This window comes from Anas platyrhynchos, chromosome 1 (genome assembly GCF_047663525.1).
Source record: "Anas platyrhynchos isolate ZD024472 breed Pekin duck chromosome 1, IASCAAS_PekinDuck_T2T, whole genome shotgun sequence".
In the NCBI taxonomy this organism is placed as follows: Eukaryota; Metazoa; Chordata; class Aves; order Anseriformes; family Anatidae; genus Anas; species Anas platyrhynchos.
Window position 1 is genome coordinate 54,467,976 of NC_092587.1, and position 17,517 is coordinate 54,485,492.

A 17,517-nucleotide genomic window follows, 5' to 3' on the forward strand; every position below is an offset into this window, starting at 1 on the left:
CTCTTCCTCACCAGGAGAGCTTTCCTGTACTGCACTGCAGCCCCTTCCCTTGTATTACAGGCAGAGACACTGATCTTGATCGCATCTTGGGAAGCACAAGGTCATCTTTATCCAGGCCAAAGGGAGTGAGCTGACCTTATGCTGTTGCTGCAAACAATGCCCTTGGCCATGCCAAGCTCTTTGGCCAGAGAGAGCCACAGATATGGAGGGAGCGTTGCCTGTGGGATACTAATTCTGGTTAACAGTGTGAGGCGAGTTATATCTACAACTGCACCTGCTTTTTCCAGGCTGTGATGTCCCTGCTGTGGCAGGGGCAGACCAAATTCACATCTACGTGAGCATGAGGCCAGAAATCACAGCAAAGAGAGACCCTTCCAAGCGTGTCCTGTGCTAGGGGTTGGGCATCACACCCAGGACCTGACCCAGGGCACCTCTGCGGCTCGTGCTTCAGAGGCAGCCTGGCTCCTGGAGCGACTCGCTGCCCTCTCGTTAGCCCTTTCCTTGCACAACGTCCCCGTCTCCTCGCTCCTCTTAGGAAAGCGCAAATTGCCCTTGCTGGTGAGAAATCTCAGACAATCCTCAGACAATTGCTGCTGCCCTTGGGGCCCAAGATCGTCCTTTGCTGCTGGCTGTGACCCCACCGTTCCCGCAGAAGGAACCAGACCCCCGTCTGTTGGTGGGTCTGCCCATGGTTTTCATCGCCTCCCTTCCCTCAGAGCCTCAGCTTGATGCCAAAAGCCCCTGTGCTGAGCTCCCCATGCCGAGGTGGCACCGTTCCTCGAGCTTCCAGCTTCCCTCATGGCCATCCCCACCCTTCCCGACGTCCAGGCTGTAATTCAGCTTGGGCTGAAGTGGGAAACACGATTGCTAAAGGTGAGTTTCATCACCGCGGGTGGCTTTGATTGAAGGTCTGCCTCCTGGCCTCGCTGATAGGCATTGCTACGGATCAGCATACCTGGATGGATCCTGCGTGCTGAGGGCTGGAGCCCAGATACTGCAAGCTAAGGGGTTGAGCCAACCCGATGGGCATTGGGTTGAGCTGTTGGGTGGCTCTATCCAAGGTGGTTTGGCAGCTGCCAAAGAAATATCCCAGTCAGGCAAGCGTCTGAGGCAGAAGAAGGAAGATCTGCCCCCAAACCTGCTTGTGAAGGAGGCAGTGATGGACTGGGCATCCTGAGTCATGACCTTGGGGAGCTGGAGAAGGGCCTGGCCGAAAAGCCCGTGGACTACGTGAGCGAGGTCCACCTGTACGCATCACTCCCCAGCTGGCAAGGGCCTGTTTAGACAGCAATTACCCCCTCGGTGATTTATTTGCAACATCTTTCCACTGGGAGAGCATCTTTGTACCTGTTCATCCACTCCGTGTTACGTGAGCTGTGGTTTTTTGAATTCAGAATTAGGTGCACCGAACTCGGGTTTATTATCTCGCAGGCTCCGAGCCTCACGTCTCCAGTGAGCCACAGCAGGATCTCTCCAGCTCTCCTGCTGCAATGTTTCCAACCACATCCAGTTTCCTGGAACGAGAGCTGCTTGTAAGGCTCCTGCTCTTGCTGACTCCGGACTCTCTGCTTTCATTTAATCAGTATGGAAATATGTTCCCCGGTGGTGAAGATAATTCCACAAATGTTATCAAAGGGTACCCGGGCATGGTGATTTATCTGGGAGAGCCTGAAATTACAGCTTGGGGAAGCGGGGATGAGTCCTGCTCACGCTAACGACATCGGGATGTGTTGGACACACCTCAAAGTGCGGCCGGGGAGTATCCCAAATCGGTGCTCCCCACCTCCACCCCCACACCTCCACCACGAGGAGCTCACTTCAGGCTCCATCTCGCCTCCGGGGGATGAACCCCCTCGGGGCACAGCCTGGTTTGTGCACCTGGTCTCTTGGCTGGGGTGGGCTCCCCGTGGCTGCAGGATGGGCTCAGCATCCCAGCCAGGTGCTGGGCAGCGGGTGGGCAGCACGGATCACCCCGTGCCAGCCCCTGGAGATCATTGTCCCGAGCCATTCAAGCGCTTTCCTAGCATGCAAGTAGAGTGAGAAGCCACTGACGGTGCTAGAAATAGTGATGGTGCAGCAAAAAAAACCCCAAGCCTTCGATTAACTCAGGCATGAAGGAGCCTGACTCCATGGAAGTGGTGGAGTTAGCAGATCTTTAAAGCCAGCAACACCTCGGCTACTTGTGGAGGCTTCGTGCTGCATTTTTGGTTGAGGGCCACTAGGCACAGGGCGGCAAGTAAAAGCAAAGCGACGCAAGCAAAGGTGGCCGGGTGCTTTAGGAAAGGACCCCCTTGTTTTGGACGCAGGGATGTTGCTGGCAGTGGCACAGCCTGGCCCAGGTGGTTGTTGTACATAGAGGGATTCCCTCAGCTGCACACGCAGGTGGAGAAAAGCCTTGCGTCATGTAGGGCAGCAGCTGCTGAACCAGACCGGCCCTGCCGCGCAGGGAGGGCCGGGAGATAAGCAGGAGGAGATATGAGCTCTCCTGCAGGCAAAGTACGGTTAGGGCCCTCGTCCAACTCTGCCACGCAGCTTGAAACCGATAATTTGCTTCTGAAAAGAAATGGGAAATGGAATTCGGGCCAGTGCATTGAATTTCCATTTTTTCTTTAAATAAATACAGTTAAAGAAGCAGAAAGAGAAGAAAAGTAGAAGTGTTGGGGTGCAGCATGCGCTGTTCAGGCACTGCCGGCGAGCCGTCAAACCTGAACTTGGAGAAATGACATGTTTTGAAAGCAGACCTACAAGCTCAGCAGACGCTGGCTCTAGGGGGGGAAGGATTGCCACCGCTTGGCTGGATGTTGGCTAATGCCACCCAGAGGGCCGGCAGCGCCAGCCCATTGAAAGTGCTGCAGGAGAAAAAGGCAGTATTTTGCTAAAACATGACCCCGTGCTTTAGGTAAGGAGCATTCCCGGGCTAATGGTTGGCACTGGGAGCGCAAGGGGAAAGAAAATGCAACTCCCTCTTGCTGCTGGAGGCTCGGCTGTGTTGTTACTGCCGTGCAGGAGAGCTGCAGGCTACGGACTGGCTGTGATCACCGGCTCCGCGCTGCTGTAATACCCAAACCAGCATCCTTGCAGGAGCAAAGCAACCTGCCATTTATTAAGCCTATTTCAAGCCTAGAAACCACCCGCTGAGGCATATTACCCGTCTGGGGTTGCTGTCTGCAAAAGCGCCTTTTGAGACATGCCGGGCAGAGGTTTGTTCGCTGCGTTTTAATATGCAGATTGCAAGCGGGTGCTGTGCTCCAACATGTCGGGGCAGCCCAGGTGCTGGTTTCAGCTCTCCCAAGAGCCAGGGCTCTGGAGAATAATGCTTGTGGAATAAGGGCACGTTTCTCCTGCAACACCCTGCAGACCGAAACTCAGCCGCCTGCTGTTTGTCAGCGAGCGAGGTGCGCAAAGACGACGAGTCTGCGATGATGATCCCGAAGAAAGGGGTTCCCTTGAATAGTTTTCTTTTTTTTTTTTTTTGGGACCTGCTGGAAAAGGAGGATGTTTCGGCAGGGCTGGGCTCCCTGCCTTCCCCGAGGTGTGGCGGGCAGAGCAGACGTGCTGCTCGGGGAGAGAAAGTGCAGGGCGCTCCGCTTGATGCTATCGCGGCTTGGAGGCAGAGGGAGGTGCTGGGATGCGTCATCCCCTGGGATGCTGCTGGCTCCAGCCCCCTCGCAAAGGGACCCAGGTGCAGAACTGGGCTCCTCAGCCTCCATCCATCCCGTTTTTTTTCTGGAAGGAAGCCTGGCTCTCATCCCAGCACGGCTGGGAAGCTTGAGAGAAGGGAGGGAATCAAACCAGCAGGCTGTGACCAGCTCCCCGCGGAGTCACCCTTCCCACTCCGTGAAACCAGAGCTCCAGCCACATTTACAGCATGGTGGGAGGATGAAAACGGCCCTGGACAGGAGGGGATCCCTGCCCAACAGCTTGCAGCTGGGCCAGGAGGCACCGCACCAACACAGCTCCCCACTAACACCAAAGTTTGACCTCCCCTGGTCCCTGGAAGAGCTGCGAGAAGGTCAGGGTGCTGCTCAGCTCAGCTGGGGGATGGATGCTGTGCCCCTCAGAACGAAACCGAGATGCTTGGGTCAGTGCTGCCATCCCCAGAAGCAGAAGCTGGTGAGGGTGCCAGCACCTCGTGCGCCCGGGAAGGTGGCCGCTAGCTCAGAGTGATACCGCTCTGCGGGGAAATGGGGTGCTTTCTGAAAAAAAGGCAGGCTTTCCAAAAAAAAAAAAAGAAAAAAAAGATAAAAAAAAAGATTTTCTGCAAGCAGTGTGCTGGGCAGGGGTGAGATCTGCAGTGATGGGCTGGCCTGGTTTGCTGGGTTTGCCCGGTGCTGTTAACATCACGGATCGCACCCCGGCAGCCAGAGCAGAGCCGAGGGGGGGACGCAGGCCAAGGCGAGGCCCCGCTAAGAGCAACGGGAGGCAGGGCAGCAGATGCCAGGCGCTGCAGGCAGCCGCAGCCGGAGCTGATTAAGTGCACACAAAGGGCAGCCGTGACTTGGAGCCAGCCCGCGGGGCCTCATCGTGCGCTGTTTTCTCCCCGGGACGCAGCCCCGCTGGCCACCGGCCCTCCCAAGCTGAGAAATTTGGGCGAGCAACCCCCTGCCAAACGGAGCAGGCAACGAAAGAGACTGACTGTGGGGAATTACAAGGCAGCGAGCCCCAAGAAGCTCAGCCTAAACCCCTGGGAGGTGTAGGATGTAGGATGTGCCCATCCCACGGGACGTGCCAGTCTCAGTGTGACCCAGGCCGTGCGGGCAGGCGGTTGTGCCGGCGTGCCGAACGGGAGCACGGTGCCATCCTTCACGTTTCCACCTCCAAAATTTGGTGAGTGCAGGAACAGGGCCTGGCACGGCTCCACCCCACTTCTGGGCTCTGCTCGACGTCGGCTGAATCAGCAACCTCAACGCATTGGAGAACGCCAAGTCAGGAACACCTCTGCTTCGTGGAGAAAGGGCACCCGGCCAGGACCACAACCAGCGTGGTTGTAGCAGGGGGGATCCTCTAAGACTCCCTAACGTGTGCAACAGCAGAGAGCACCCCGAGGAACCAGCAAACAGCACCCAGCTTGCTTCGGGTGCCTAAGTCACAGCCACCGGGCAGGACAACTCATCCGGGCAATCCGGGGGCTGTTCCCTGCATCACCTCCCTCGTCTCCACGCTCAGGCCTTACGGAGCTGCCTGTGCTTGGCTGCGGTGGCTCACTGAAGCTACAAAGGTTGATATAACTCTCTAATCTGGTGAAGTTATTAATGGTTTTTAATTGTTCTCAACTGATCCAGCGTCTCACAGGGGGGGTATGGAGAGCCGAGCTAGCTTGTCGCCCAGGAGCACTTCCAACACGTCACCTGTGCACAATTCCCAGCGAAGCCTGGCAGCGTAAAGCTGTGCGAGTTGCAGGCTGGGTGAGTTTGCTGGGGTCAGAGTCCACGCTGTGAAACGAAAAACAACAAGGAAGGAACGTACAACGGGATGGCAGCGGGGCACCCAGACGCCTGCAGGACACGGGGGGGACAACACCTTGAGCAGGGAGCGAGGAGAGGCAGCGGAGGAGGCTCCTTACCCCCCGTGTGCTGCTGGAGGGAGAGCCACTGCTGGCTGCTGCCTCTCGGGGCAGGCAGGAACAGGCTGCTCGCTGCTCCTCACCTCCTCCTCCTCCTCCTCCTCCTCCCTGCGCCCCGTGCTGCAGGACAGGGTGGTGCCTGAGGTGCCTGCCTTGGCAAAGGGGGGAGCCTCCTCCTGGCATCAGGTTGGACGAGTACCGAGCGAGTTCCTCGGATCGTCATCAGCCCGTCTTGGCTCCGGAGGAACTTTCCCATGCAAAAATAAGTAAATAAATAAATAAATAAATAAATAAATAAATAAGCTCCTCTATCCTGCCAGTCCCAACACCTTCCAGATCCTTCCCTTTCTCCTTAGCAGGTCCCCTCCTCAGATCCTGACAGAGGAGCAGCTAAAGCGCAGGCTGAGGCGAGGTGGATCAAGGACTGGTTGAACAGACAAGCCCAGAGGGTGCTGGTGGGTGGCAAGAAGCCTCGCTGGAGGCCAGGAACCAGCGCTGTACCCCAGGGGTCAGCACGGGCCCCGGTCCTGTCTTAGCTCATCGTTAGCCACCTGCGTGATGGAGGGGAATGCTTCCTCAGCAAGCTCCCAGAAGATGACTCAAAACCTCGGGGAGCAGCTGCCACACCAGAAGGTTGTGCTGCCATCCAGAGGAACCTCGGCGAGCTGGAGAAATGGGCTGACAGGAACCCCGTGGAGTTCAACACGGGGAAATGCAAGGTGCTGCCAAAGCCTCGGTGCCCGAGAAGTCAGGCTGGTGAGAGCTGCCGAGCCGGAGGTCCCAAAGCGGTGGCGGAAAGGAGCAGACAGCCACGGAGGAGCACACAGGGATCGCTTCCAGGTTACCTGCCTTCAAATCAGGCGTGCCGCATCCCTTGCCTCTCCCTGGGCCTTGCCTAGAGCCGGCGATGCTCCGCGGGTTGCTGCTGACAGCACCAGCCGGGGGTTGCCACAGTAACAGCGCTCGCAGGATGGATGCCGGGCTCCTTGGATAACTGAAGGGCTGCCACGCGCCTTGCAGGGGTGGCGTCTTCATTGCACAGCGGGAAGGGATGCTGCAGCTTTCGGGAGAGAAGATAAAAGGCTGTTCTCCACACCAAAACAAGCTCCCCATCCCTTCCGTCCGCCCATGCGCTCCCACAGCCCTGCTCTCCCTGGCAACTGCAGCGTCTCGCTGAGCACTCAGCCCAAGAAGGAAAACTGCTTTAGGTGAATGAATCAGCCTACCCAGGCAGAAGCCATCGCTTGTTTCAGTTTAGACAGGCATGATCCCCTGGGGATCCTAGACCCCTCGGCACCAGAGGCTTTAGTGGAGGAAAGCCACAGAAAAGCAGCCCAGATCTGGTGGATCCCAAAATTGCTGCTCTCAGCCCCACGCAGGGCTCAACAGAGCAGCCCAGTGGCTGGAGGCAGTACTGATCCCTCTGCTTCCACCACTGGGGAGAAGCAGTGTGTGGACTCCTGCCTTGTGGCCCCAGTGAATTGGGGTCTGGGTATCCCTCTAATTAGGCAACTGGAGTTAGCAGACACATTAGATCTTGCTCTGCTTGGTCATTGAAGAGGTGATCAGAGGCTCATTAAGCAAGTACCATTCCTCTGGGTATCAAATCAGAGATGGCAGGCACAAAAGGGACAGACAGACAGACAAAGGGGACAAGTTACGACGACAGGCAGTCTTCAGAGAGCTCTTTGGATGTTGTTCTGTTTTGGAAGGCTGTTCTCTAGGTCATTTTGGCTTAAACAACAGGAAAAAAAAGACATTCAACACGTGGGATTCTCCTAGCACCACCCAATCGCATCTGGTTGTGCCACATGAGCTAACACAGCAATATCTGACACCGAGGGTGTTTATCCATCCCAACAGCTGATCTTGCAAGCAAGATAGGAGAAGCTGGGATACCAGCAACAGAGGTTTAAGCAAGGGAAGGATTTAGCTCCCTTATGAGGGACTTTAAATGCAGTCTTCCACCCAGATAACCCAGGCCATTCTCATCTTGGTGGGGCTAGAGGCGAAGAAAGGAGGCCACGTCCAGCCTACGCTCACACTTTATTATATACAGAGACACAGTGAGTGTAAGAACATCAACACGGGACGTGGACAGCCAGGGAGGCCCAAATAAACCGTCCCCCGCCCCCTTGGTGCAAACAGTCAGCATCATTTATACAAATAATACGATATCTGAACAATAAATAAGTCTGATAATTGAGATCAATAAATAATAATAATAAAAAAAAACAAACGTAGAAAGACGAAGCAGCAAGGAATGGTTCGAGGGCTGCGACACATTCACAGCAGTGACAATACCAACAACATCTCACCTGCACAGCAGCAGCCAGAGCACAGACACCCCCCCCGTCAGCCCTTTTCTCTCACCACACCATGGCAAAATCCACTGAGAAGGGGGAGGAAGGGGAGAGTCGTACAGTTCGCTCCTGCTGTGCTTTTGAGGTCTAGAAGCCCTCTCTCCTTCACAAGCCCCTTTGGAAAAGGGTGCTTGAAAACGAAGTACAACCACAGACCCACTGTGCGCAGCCACAGCTTGTCTGAGTTGCTTGGCACACAAAAAAAAAAAAAAAAAAAGGGACAAGGACAAGTCTCTCTTCCCTTTCCACAGTCCTTCAGACAGACATCGGCACGGTTGTTAACCGAGTCAGGGCAGGAGGTGGTAGGGGAAACATATCTAAGAGGGGAGAGAAGAGATGAGGCGAGGTGATGCTCTCTTCTGCTCGTGGGAGGCAGAGATGTTCTCGTTCATCGCTCCAGCACGCTCCTTCCACATGCCCTGCAAGGAGGGGGTTGCTGTGAGGGCTGTGGGGATGCAGCTCAAAAGTCGAGTGGAGGGACAGCAGTAAAAGGCCGCCGCTGGTTATCTAAGAGAAAAATGCTCAGACGGCTGTTCCCTAACCCCTGCAGCAGGAGAGGCCGTACAGAAACACCGATTTGACCTCAGGTCAGCCTCAAGGCCTCCAGCTCTCTCCCAAAGATGCTGGCACATGAGGGAGGATGGACTCTGTCCATCCCGGACAGCTCCCAGCAGAAAGGAGGCAACTTGAGCCCTGCCCCTCCCTCCTTCTGCCCCCAGAGAAGGGTATCAGGACGTGAAGAAACGGGGAAACGAGGGAACACGGCGGTGAGAGGGAAATGGGAACAGATGGAGATCTGGGACGGGGAACCCGACCCCTCTGCCCTTGCGTGTGAAGGCTGCTACTCATCCAGGCCCGGTATCAAGTCTGCAATGCTGTCCACGTAGTAATTGGGCACCATATCCTTGGCGGCGGCACTGTCGCTGGCCATGTAGGCCTGCGCCTCTTCGAGGCGGGAGACACCCGTCAGGGTGAGGATGGTGGCGAGCCCGCAGTTCTTGCCGAAGAGGATATCCGTCTCCAGGCGGTCCCCCACCATCAGGGTGCGGGCCGGGTCGACGCCGAAGCGCTCCACGATGCACTCGAACATGTAGGTGTTCGGCTTGCCCACCACCAGCGCCTTGCGTCCCGAGGCCGTCTCCACCGCCGCCGTCAGGCTGCCGGTCCCTGCGGGGGGAAAGACAAAGCAGAAAGCGGCTCAGCACCTGCGGGGACATCGGGATGGTGGTGGCTAAGCCAAAAAATAACCCTCATACTCCACACGGGCTCACCGGGCGTCCGCCGGCCGTCGCTGAGCGGGTGCCAGGGGTCGGGGTCGGTGGCCACCAGCAGGCAGCGGGGGTCCCGCAGGTAGCCGCAGGCCTGCGCCAGCTTGCCGAAGGTGAAGCCCTCATCGTAGCCCACCAGCACGGCCCTCACCGCCTCGCCCCCTGCCTCCCCCTCACCCACCAGGCGCAAGCCGGCGGCTCGCACCTCGCCGCGCAGCCCCTCGCCGCCCAGCACGAAGACCAGGCCTCCTCCTCCTCCTCCTCCATCCCCATCCCCTCCATCCCCTCCTGCTGCTCCTGCAGCCCCCAGGCGCTGCCTGAGGAAGAGCGCGGAGCACAGCGCCGAGCTGAAGACGTGCTCGGCCCGCACCCCGCGGAAGCCCAGGCGGCTGAAGCGCAGCTCCAGCTCGGCCACCGAGCGCCGGCTGTTGTTGCTGACGAACAGGGCGGCCTTGCCGCTGCGCTGCAGCCTCTCCAGCAGCTCCGGGGCTCCGGGCACGGCCCTCTCGCCGGCCCACAGCACGCCGTCGCAGTCGAACAGCAGCCCCTGAGCCGGGCCCAGCACCTCCCGCAGCCCCGCGCCGCTCAGCCGCCGGCAGCTCGCCATGCTGCGGCTCCCGCTCCGGGTCCCGCTCCGGGTCCCGGTCCCGTTCCCGCCCCGCCGGCGCGCCCCGCGGGACTGGCAGCCGCGCCGCCCACTCCCCGCCCGAGAAAAAGGGTCGGGGGGCGGGACCCGCAGCCGCCGCCACCCCGGATTGGTTGCGGAGGCTCCGCGCGCCGCCGGGGGGTGCCCCCTGCTGGCGGCGCGGCCGGAGCTAAGGCGCTGTGGTGGCACGCGGGCGCCATCTTGCCCCCCCCCGGATAGTTGCAGCATGCCCGTACCTATAGCCATAGACATACCCGTACCCATATCCAAACCCATACCCATATCCATGATCCATATCCAAACCCATACCCATATCCATGATCCATATCCACACCCATATCCATATCCATATCCATACCCATATCTGTTATCCATATTCACACCCATATCCGTTATCCATATTCACACCCATATCCATATCCACACCCATACTCATAGCCATATCCTATATCCATACCCGTTATCCATACCTGTTAACCATACCCATTAACCATACCCATTACCCATATCCATACCCGCACCCATACTCATAGCCATAGCCGTATCCTTTATACATACCCATATCCATACCCATATCCATACTCGTTATCCATACCCGTTATCCATACCCATACTCGTAGCCATAGCCATACCCTATATCCATACCCATATCTATACCCATTATCCGTACCCATATCTATACCCGTTATCCATATCCATATCTATACCCGTTATCCATACCCATATCCATACCCATATCTATACCCATTATCCATACCCATATCTATACCCATTATCCATACCCATATCCACACCCATATCCACACCCATATCCACACCCATACTCGTAGCCATAGCCATATCCGTTATCCATACCTATATCCATAGCCATACCAATATCCGTTATCTATATCCACACCCATATCCATGCTTGCACCCATACTCATAGCCATAGCCATATCCTATATCCATACCCGTTACCCATACCCGTTACCCATATCCAGACCCACACCCATATCTATACCCATAGCCATACCCATACCCATATCTATTATCCTTATCCATACCCATATCCGTTATCCATATCCACACCCATATCCATACCCACACCCATATCCATACCCACACCCACACCAATAGCCATATCCTTTATCCATACCTATATCCATACCCATACCCATACTCATACCCATACCCACATCCATACCAATATCCACACCCATGCCCAGACCCACACCCATACGCCCCCCACTCTTTAAATCTACTTTCAACATAAACATCCACATGCGTGTGTGCAGTCATTCTTTTGCTTCTTTTTAAATAAAAACCTTTCACTGGGGAACCAACCGCTTGCCTGTTCCTCTTCCCAGTCCCAGCTTTGAGGCAAAATGTTGGCAGAATGGTGGCGGTGTGCCCGCCAACAGCCACTGCCGGGCCTGTCCCTCCGCCTGCTAGGCCTGCGACATGGCGCTGTGCCCGCTGAGGCATCTCCCACCCACAGACAAAATGGCACAGGGCCTCCCCTTCCTTCTCCCCTTCCCCTCGGGAGGAAGGCTCGTGGTGGAGGATGAGGACGGGGATGCAGGCGAAGGCCCGCGGCCGCTGGGAGCTGATGGCGGCCCCACACCTCTCTCAGTCATTCTCCTCCATCGGCGATGCCACCAGTGGGGCTCCGTCCCCCCGCCGGCCCCTCGTCCCAGTCTGGGGTGGCGGTGGTGGCCTTGGCGGAGGGAGGCCCCGGGGACGTCAGGGACTCGCGGCTGTGGCGCGGTGCTGGCTGTGGTGGCAGCGGTGGCGGGATGGAGGGAGCACCTATCCGTCGTGGCCGGGCTTTGGGGCTGGTGGCGTGCTCAGGGACCGTACTCCGGGGCTGGGCCACGGGTGGTGGCACTGTAGGTCGGGCTGGGGCCGGGCGCTTGGCTGGAAAGAAAGCAGAGGGTCATGGTGCTGGCTGTGGGTTTGGGGTGGACTGATCTCCCAAACGTTGACCCTGCATGGTCTCACCTTTGCGGATGGAGTCGTGGGCTGGTGGCACCGTGGTTTCGGGGGACGGTCTGGTCACCTCTGTGGAAAGCGGCTGGGTGCTCACCTCGGGGTCCCTCGTGCTGGGGGAGAAGGGGACAATCAGGCTCTGGCCGCCCCATGAGGACACGGAACCGTGGGGTGGGGTGGGATGGAGGTGAGGAGCCCCCTGCTCCTGCCAGACTTACCCTTCTTCATCCAGGAGAGCCGGGGAGCTGGCTACGGGGGATTTGGGGGATGGCTCTTCTGTAGGAGTGTCCTTGCTGAGTCTGACATCCGCGGGCGGCGTAAACATCCCTGAGACGTTGAAATCTACATCTGGGGGGGGGGAGAAAGGCCAGGAAATGCTTGCTGTGCCCGTGCTGGATGTGCCTCGTGCCACCACCCCCTGAGGACAGAAAGGGAGTGAAGGACAGAAAGGACAGAAAGAGCAAAGCCCTACCTCCGGGGAAGAGGGTGTCCGCGTTCTGGATGAGGGCCTCCACGATGCCCACCACCTGGATGGAGGAGACCGAGGCCAAGTCCAGCTGCACGGGGTCTCTGGGAGGCAGAAGAGTGGGAGGCATCAGGGAAGGATTTTGGGGAATTAACCCATTTTGTGCTCATTTGGCAGAGGTAGAGCCCAAAAAGTGCTCGGTCCCTCCCCTGGGAAGCTGGCGTCCCACCCAGCCAGACCTCACCCTGTGCTCGGCTGTGGCCACAGCAGGTTGGGGCCCAGCACGATAGCGATGTTGCTGGGGGTCATTTTGTTCACCTCCTGGTGCTCGGCCAGCTTGGCCAGAAACTTGATCAGATACCTGTGGGGTCAAAGGAGAAGGTAAGAGGGCGGTGAGCGTGCATTTGGGAACCAAACGGCTGCCCCTGATGGTTGCGTGGGGTCCGAGAAGCCCCGTCCCACAAAACACCTCAAATTGTTGTAGCTGTCCTGGGGCAGGCGGCTGCAGGTGTCTCGCAGGCTCTGTACACGGCTGTCAACGTCCTTTAAGCTGCAAGAGAGAGAGAAGGGAGGGGAGGAGACCTCAGAGAGCTTCATAGGACGGAGATGGGCATGGCACGTGGTGGTGGGCATCATCCCAACTTCTTGCGGTCAAAAAGGCTGCAGTTTTCCCCCTTGCCCTGCCATGATTTTCATTGCCATGCTCATTTCCAAGCCCAGGCTGAGCTTCAGAGCTCTCTGAATTTCTCCTGAGCACCAGCCAGGCGGCAGCAGGACCCACACGCTGTGGTTGTGTCTCCCGATGAGACAAACGAGCGACCGTGGGCTTTTTTTTTTTTTTTTTTTTAACCCCGTGGGGTTTTTCCCCCCTCGCTGACCCACCTGGCCACTTTGACCCACTCGTCGTAGAGCTCGAAGGTCATCAGAGGCTGGGGCAGCTCCCGCAGGTAGGACTTCAGCGCGCCTGGAGGGGAGCAGCAGGGATGGAGGTGAGGGGGTGGCGGCACCTTCCCGACCCCATTCCCGTGCCCCATGTCACCGTCACCCACCGGCCACGGCGTGGGGGTCGGAGTAAAACTCCTCCAGGGCGTTGGAGCCGCTGGCCAAGCTGCTCTTCAGCTTCCTCAGCACCGAGGCGCCCGCCGCCAGCCGAAAGAGCCCCTGGGGATGGAGCGAAGGGATGAGGGGTGGGGTGGTGCATTTTTTGGGGGGGAAAGGGGCACGGGGTACGGGGTGAGGAGCGCTGCCCACCTCCTCCCTCATGCCGGAGGCCAGCAGCATCATGACGCAGGCCTCGATGGGCAGCGCGATCTCCCGGCCCAGGCTCCTGAGGTGGGTCTCCAGGGGCACGCCGTAGTACCCGGCCACCGGGGCGTCCACGGCGAAGGAGGGCTCTGGGGGAGAGAGGGGGATATATATAAAAATATATTTTCCAGCCTCGCCGGCCGTGCTCACAGCCCTCCCCGGGCTGCCTGGAGAGCCAGCGGGTACCTGTCTGTCTGTGGCTCTCCTTCAGCTCCGCCAGAGCCGAGTCCAGAGACCCCAAGGACTGCCGGTGGTACTGGGCTTGGATTTCCAGCAGCTGCCAAAGAGGGGGCACACAGCTAGCACCCCCCCGGGCTTTTTTTTTTACCCCAGGAGATGCCCACGCAGTGAGTAGGACTTGCAAAGACGGTACTCACTCTGATGAAGTAGCTGGCGTAGCTGTCCTCCTTGGTGGAGAAGTGGTAGAGGTCAGCCATGTACTCGTCCTGGGAAGGGACACAGCGAGAAGAGTGACCTCCTGCCTCCTGCCCGGGCTTGGGGCATCGCCCTCTTTCTGCTCCCCCTCGGAGGAGAGGCGGTGACGTTCTCACCTTGCACTGCTCCACCTTCCTCTTCACCTCCTCCTCCTCTTCCTTCAGGATCTCCAGTTTGTTGGCAGAAGAAGCCCCCGGGACAGTTCCAGCGCCGGCGCTGTTACTGGAGCCCTTGGCAGCTTGGTTCAGCCTTTTGGGGGGGAGAGGAGAGGCAACACCCGGCTCGTCAGAGAGGATACAGCACAGGGCAAATGTGGGGAAGGGGCACGGGCACCAGGAGGAGGACAGGAAGGCACAGCCTGCCCCGTACCGGCTCTTGATGGCGTTCCAGTCGGAGATCAGCTTCTGGAGGGTCTTCTTGCGCTTCAGGATGATGGGCAGCTCCTCCTGGGAGAGAGGGGCCGGGGTGAGGGGCAGAGGTTTGGGGACGGGACAGCAGAGCGGGGGCTGGCCGGGGCTACCTCGCTGAGCTTGTTGAGGGGCTGCAGGACGTCGCGCTCCACGGTGATCTCGAACTCGGCCAGGATTTTGGCCAGCGAGCTCTGGATGCAGCAGCCCATCTCCAGGGCTTTCCTGCGTGGGGGAAGAGAGGTGAAGCAGCTGCCGGCTGGAGCTCTGCGAAGGGTTTTGCCACCTTTCTCCCAGCGGCACTTACCCAAGGCTGGAGTCCGTGTCCAGCTCCTTGAAGCTCTCAGCCATCGTCATGGACAGAGCCATCAAGGGCAGCTTCTTCTGCACAGAGCCGAGGTTTGGGGAAAAGAAATGAGCCGACGCGTGGCAGACATACTCTGGTCCCCTACCTCTTGCCCTGCTCCAGCTCCCCGTTGGGTTTGAGGCTTGAAGAAGACCCCTTTGGAGGCAGCACTCACCACTCGCTTGTCCATCTCGGAGCCGCAGTGCCCCTGCAGGCAAGCCTGGAGCCGCTTGGACACGCTGTGCGCCGCCCGCTTGGCCGGCTCGATCCTCTGCTCGATCTGAGGGTGGGAAAAGGGCACCAGTGAGCCAGCTGAGATCAGCCAGCACCATCCCGAAGCTGCCGTGCCAGCCCCGGAGCCGCCCTGGGGCAGGCAGGAGCGTCCCAGCCCCGTGATTTGGAGGTGTCAGCGGGGAGAACAGCCGGGCACGTCCCCACGCGTGGACACAAGCCGACGCACGCCCGCCGAGCCGGCCCACACCTCACCTGCAGCAAATCCTCCGTCAGGAGCTCGGTCGCTTCTTGGGCTCTGCAGGAGAAGGAGAAGAAGCCATGAGCAGGTGGGGTGGCCCCCTCGGGGAGGCAGGTCCTTGTGCATCTCACCCTCCTCTCTTTGAGCTCCGGGGAGGTGCTGGCTGCTGCCCGGATCATCCTACACGAGGCAGAGTGAGCACCAGGAGCAGAAGGCTGAAAATGTCCTAATGGGACAGGGCCACTGCACCGGTGGGAAATTTGGGGGTAAAACGTTCTCCCCTGAATGCTTCTTCCTCGAAGATGAATCCAGGGCGGCTGCTGCTGGAGCCCCGGGGGAGGCTTTGCGGAGCAGGTAGCGGAAATCTTTGGTGCCGCCAGAGCTGAACTTTGTGGCCAAAGCGGGACCTAACCCAACGGCAGCCCTCGGGGTGCCGAAACGAAAGCGGCTGTCTGGTTGGTTTTGCAAGCAGGCGTTCGGGTGAAGGAAGCTGCTGGTCTGCAGCAAGCTCAGATCAAAAACCCCAAGGCGAAACCCAAGAGGCGCTCTGAGCTGCCAGACCCCCGCGACGTGTCGCAGAGGGGAACCCTGGCTCGGAGGACCCATCCCCCTCAGAATTCCCTGGGAACGGCCTCGTCCCCTTGCCCGATCAATTCAAATTTCTCTTTTCAGCCTTTGCAAGAAGAAGCGACGCAGGACGAGCCCGTGGAGCCACAGGAAACGGGGGCGGCGGGCTCGAAATCATGTGAGACCGCGGCCCACAACGGAGAGGCTCTGCAACGGGGCGAAAAGCTCCCCGGGGAAGCAGGAGAAGCAGCTCCTCGGGGTGGTTGGAAGGACCCCGAGGACGGGGCTGGTCCCACACAGCCTCCCCGTGCTGGGGAAGGCAGGTGCCGGTGCGCGGAGGTGGCTGTAGGATCGAGGGGGCTGGGGAGGGAGGGCCCAGCCCTGCAATTTCAGTTCTGGGTTTTGCAAGGGAAGAGCTTTGGAAAGCCGAAGAGAAAAATAAGGAAGCAGCGGAGGTGGGACCGGGCTGGAGGGATCCGTGTGAAGCTGTAGGTTCTCCATGGGTTCTCCAAGGATCCCTGGTCCTCTCCTTGAAGGACATCCCGGGATGACCAGACGCAGGGCATCGTGCTGAGCGGGGAGAGCAGCTCCCAGCTCCTGTCACCCTCCTGGTCACCGCACAGCCCAGGGCATGAGGCTGGAGAGACCCTGCCCATGGCCCTCACGTCCTGGGGATCCCATCCGTGGTGAGCAGCCCCTTGGCTGTCGCTGAAGATGCTCTAACCCCGAGCTCACCCCACACTTTTTCCCTCTTTTCTTTACCCACCGGTGCTCCTGGAGCTCACCCTCCAGCCCCTGCCTCCTGCCCCCTCCCAGCCCACCGATGTCCTTACCGGCTGGTGGCGTTGGGATGGGACAGCTGCTGCCGCATGCGATTGAACTGCCTCTTCATCATCTTGAGGGTGAGGAGGAGGCCAGGAGAACCCTTTTTTTTTTTTCCCCACTCGGCTGTCCCTGCTCAGCACCCCTGGCTCACGCTTGGCATGGGACACCCGCGGCCCCCTGGGCTCCCCGGAGCCACCGCGCCTCGTGCTGTTGCCCAAGCCCCTCTCTCCCTCCTCGCTCCTTCCTCCTTCCCTCGTTCCCCCTTTCGCTCTTTGCTCGTCCCCTCCCTCGGCCCTCCCTGGGGATGCCCTGCCTGCTTTCTCTTCCCCTCCCGCGGGCTCCTTTTCTCTCTCGCTCCCTCTCTTTTGCTCAGCTTCCTCCCTCCTCCTCCTCCTCCTCCTCCGGCCGCCCCTCGCTGCGGATCAGGTGAGAGCAGTTCGGAGCTCCTGCTCCGCTCTGTGTTCCTGTCACCACCCCACAAGTATAAATAACTTCGAAGCCCAGCCTTAAAGGGGAAATATTATTACAGCAAACACGTAACAAGGCAGGACAAGCATAAGCCGCTGCAGAGCCCGAGCGAAGGGCCCACGCTCCTTCCTGCTTTCCGCCCCGGCTGCCGCCTTTCCCCCGCACCCTACCTGCCCACCCCAAATTTAGGACACCCCTCCACGGCCAGCAAAACCTCCCCCGTGCCCCTCACCCTGCTTTCCTTCCCCTCTGAGCCACCGCAGGGCTGTGGTGAAGGGCTGCTGCCTTCTGCCCTGCGGAGGCCCCCTTCCTCCTCGCCCCGGGGCCCGCAACCTCCCCGTTCCCACATGTTGCAGAGCTGCAGCGGGGCCCTGCTGGGTGCCAGGGCGCAGCTCCTGCCCTAAAACCACCCCAC

The 17,517-nt window shown here is 59.0% G+C and overlaps 2 protein-coding genes across 2 annotated transcripts; both read right to left on the reverse strand.

The window, feature by feature from the left end:
- Positions 1–7,590: 7,590 nt before the first annotated feature.
- On the reverse strand, positions 7,591–9,879 carry PDXP (pyridoxal phosphatase). The gene is made up of 2 exons (XM_027450424.3): positions 9,198–9,879; positions 7,591–9,093 (listed from the first exon to the last, which is right to left on the reverse strand). The coding sequence occupies exons 1-2, from the start codon at positions 9,799–9,801 to the stop codon at positions 8,768–8,770; spliced, it is 930 nt and encodes a 309-aa protein (XP_027306225.2). The 5' UTR covers positions 9,802–9,879; the 3' UTR covers positions 7,591–8,767.
- A 1,233-nt stretch (positions 9,880–11,112) lies between these two features.
- SH3BP1 (SH3 domain binding protein 1) lies at positions 11,113–17,288 on the reverse strand. The gene is made up of 18 exons (XM_038187088.2): positions 16,643–17,288; positions 15,257–15,299; positions 14,946–15,050; positions 14,732–14,808; positions 14,538–14,649; positions 14,387–14,463; positions 14,134–14,266; positions 13,960–14,028; positions 13,769–13,859; positions 13,529–13,671; positions 13,327–13,438; positions 13,160–13,241; positions 12,747–12,827; positions 12,522–12,638; positions 12,284–12,381; positions 12,030–12,159; positions 11,824–11,924; positions 11,113–11,739 (listed from the first exon to the last, which is right to left on the reverse strand). The coding sequence occupies exons 1-18, from the start codon at positions 16,702–16,704 to the stop codon at positions 11,456–11,458; spliced, it is 1,917 nt and encodes a 638-aa protein (XP_038043016.2). The 5' UTR covers positions 16,705–17,288; the 3' UTR covers positions 11,113–11,455.
- Positions 17,289–17,517: the final 229 nt, after the last annotated feature.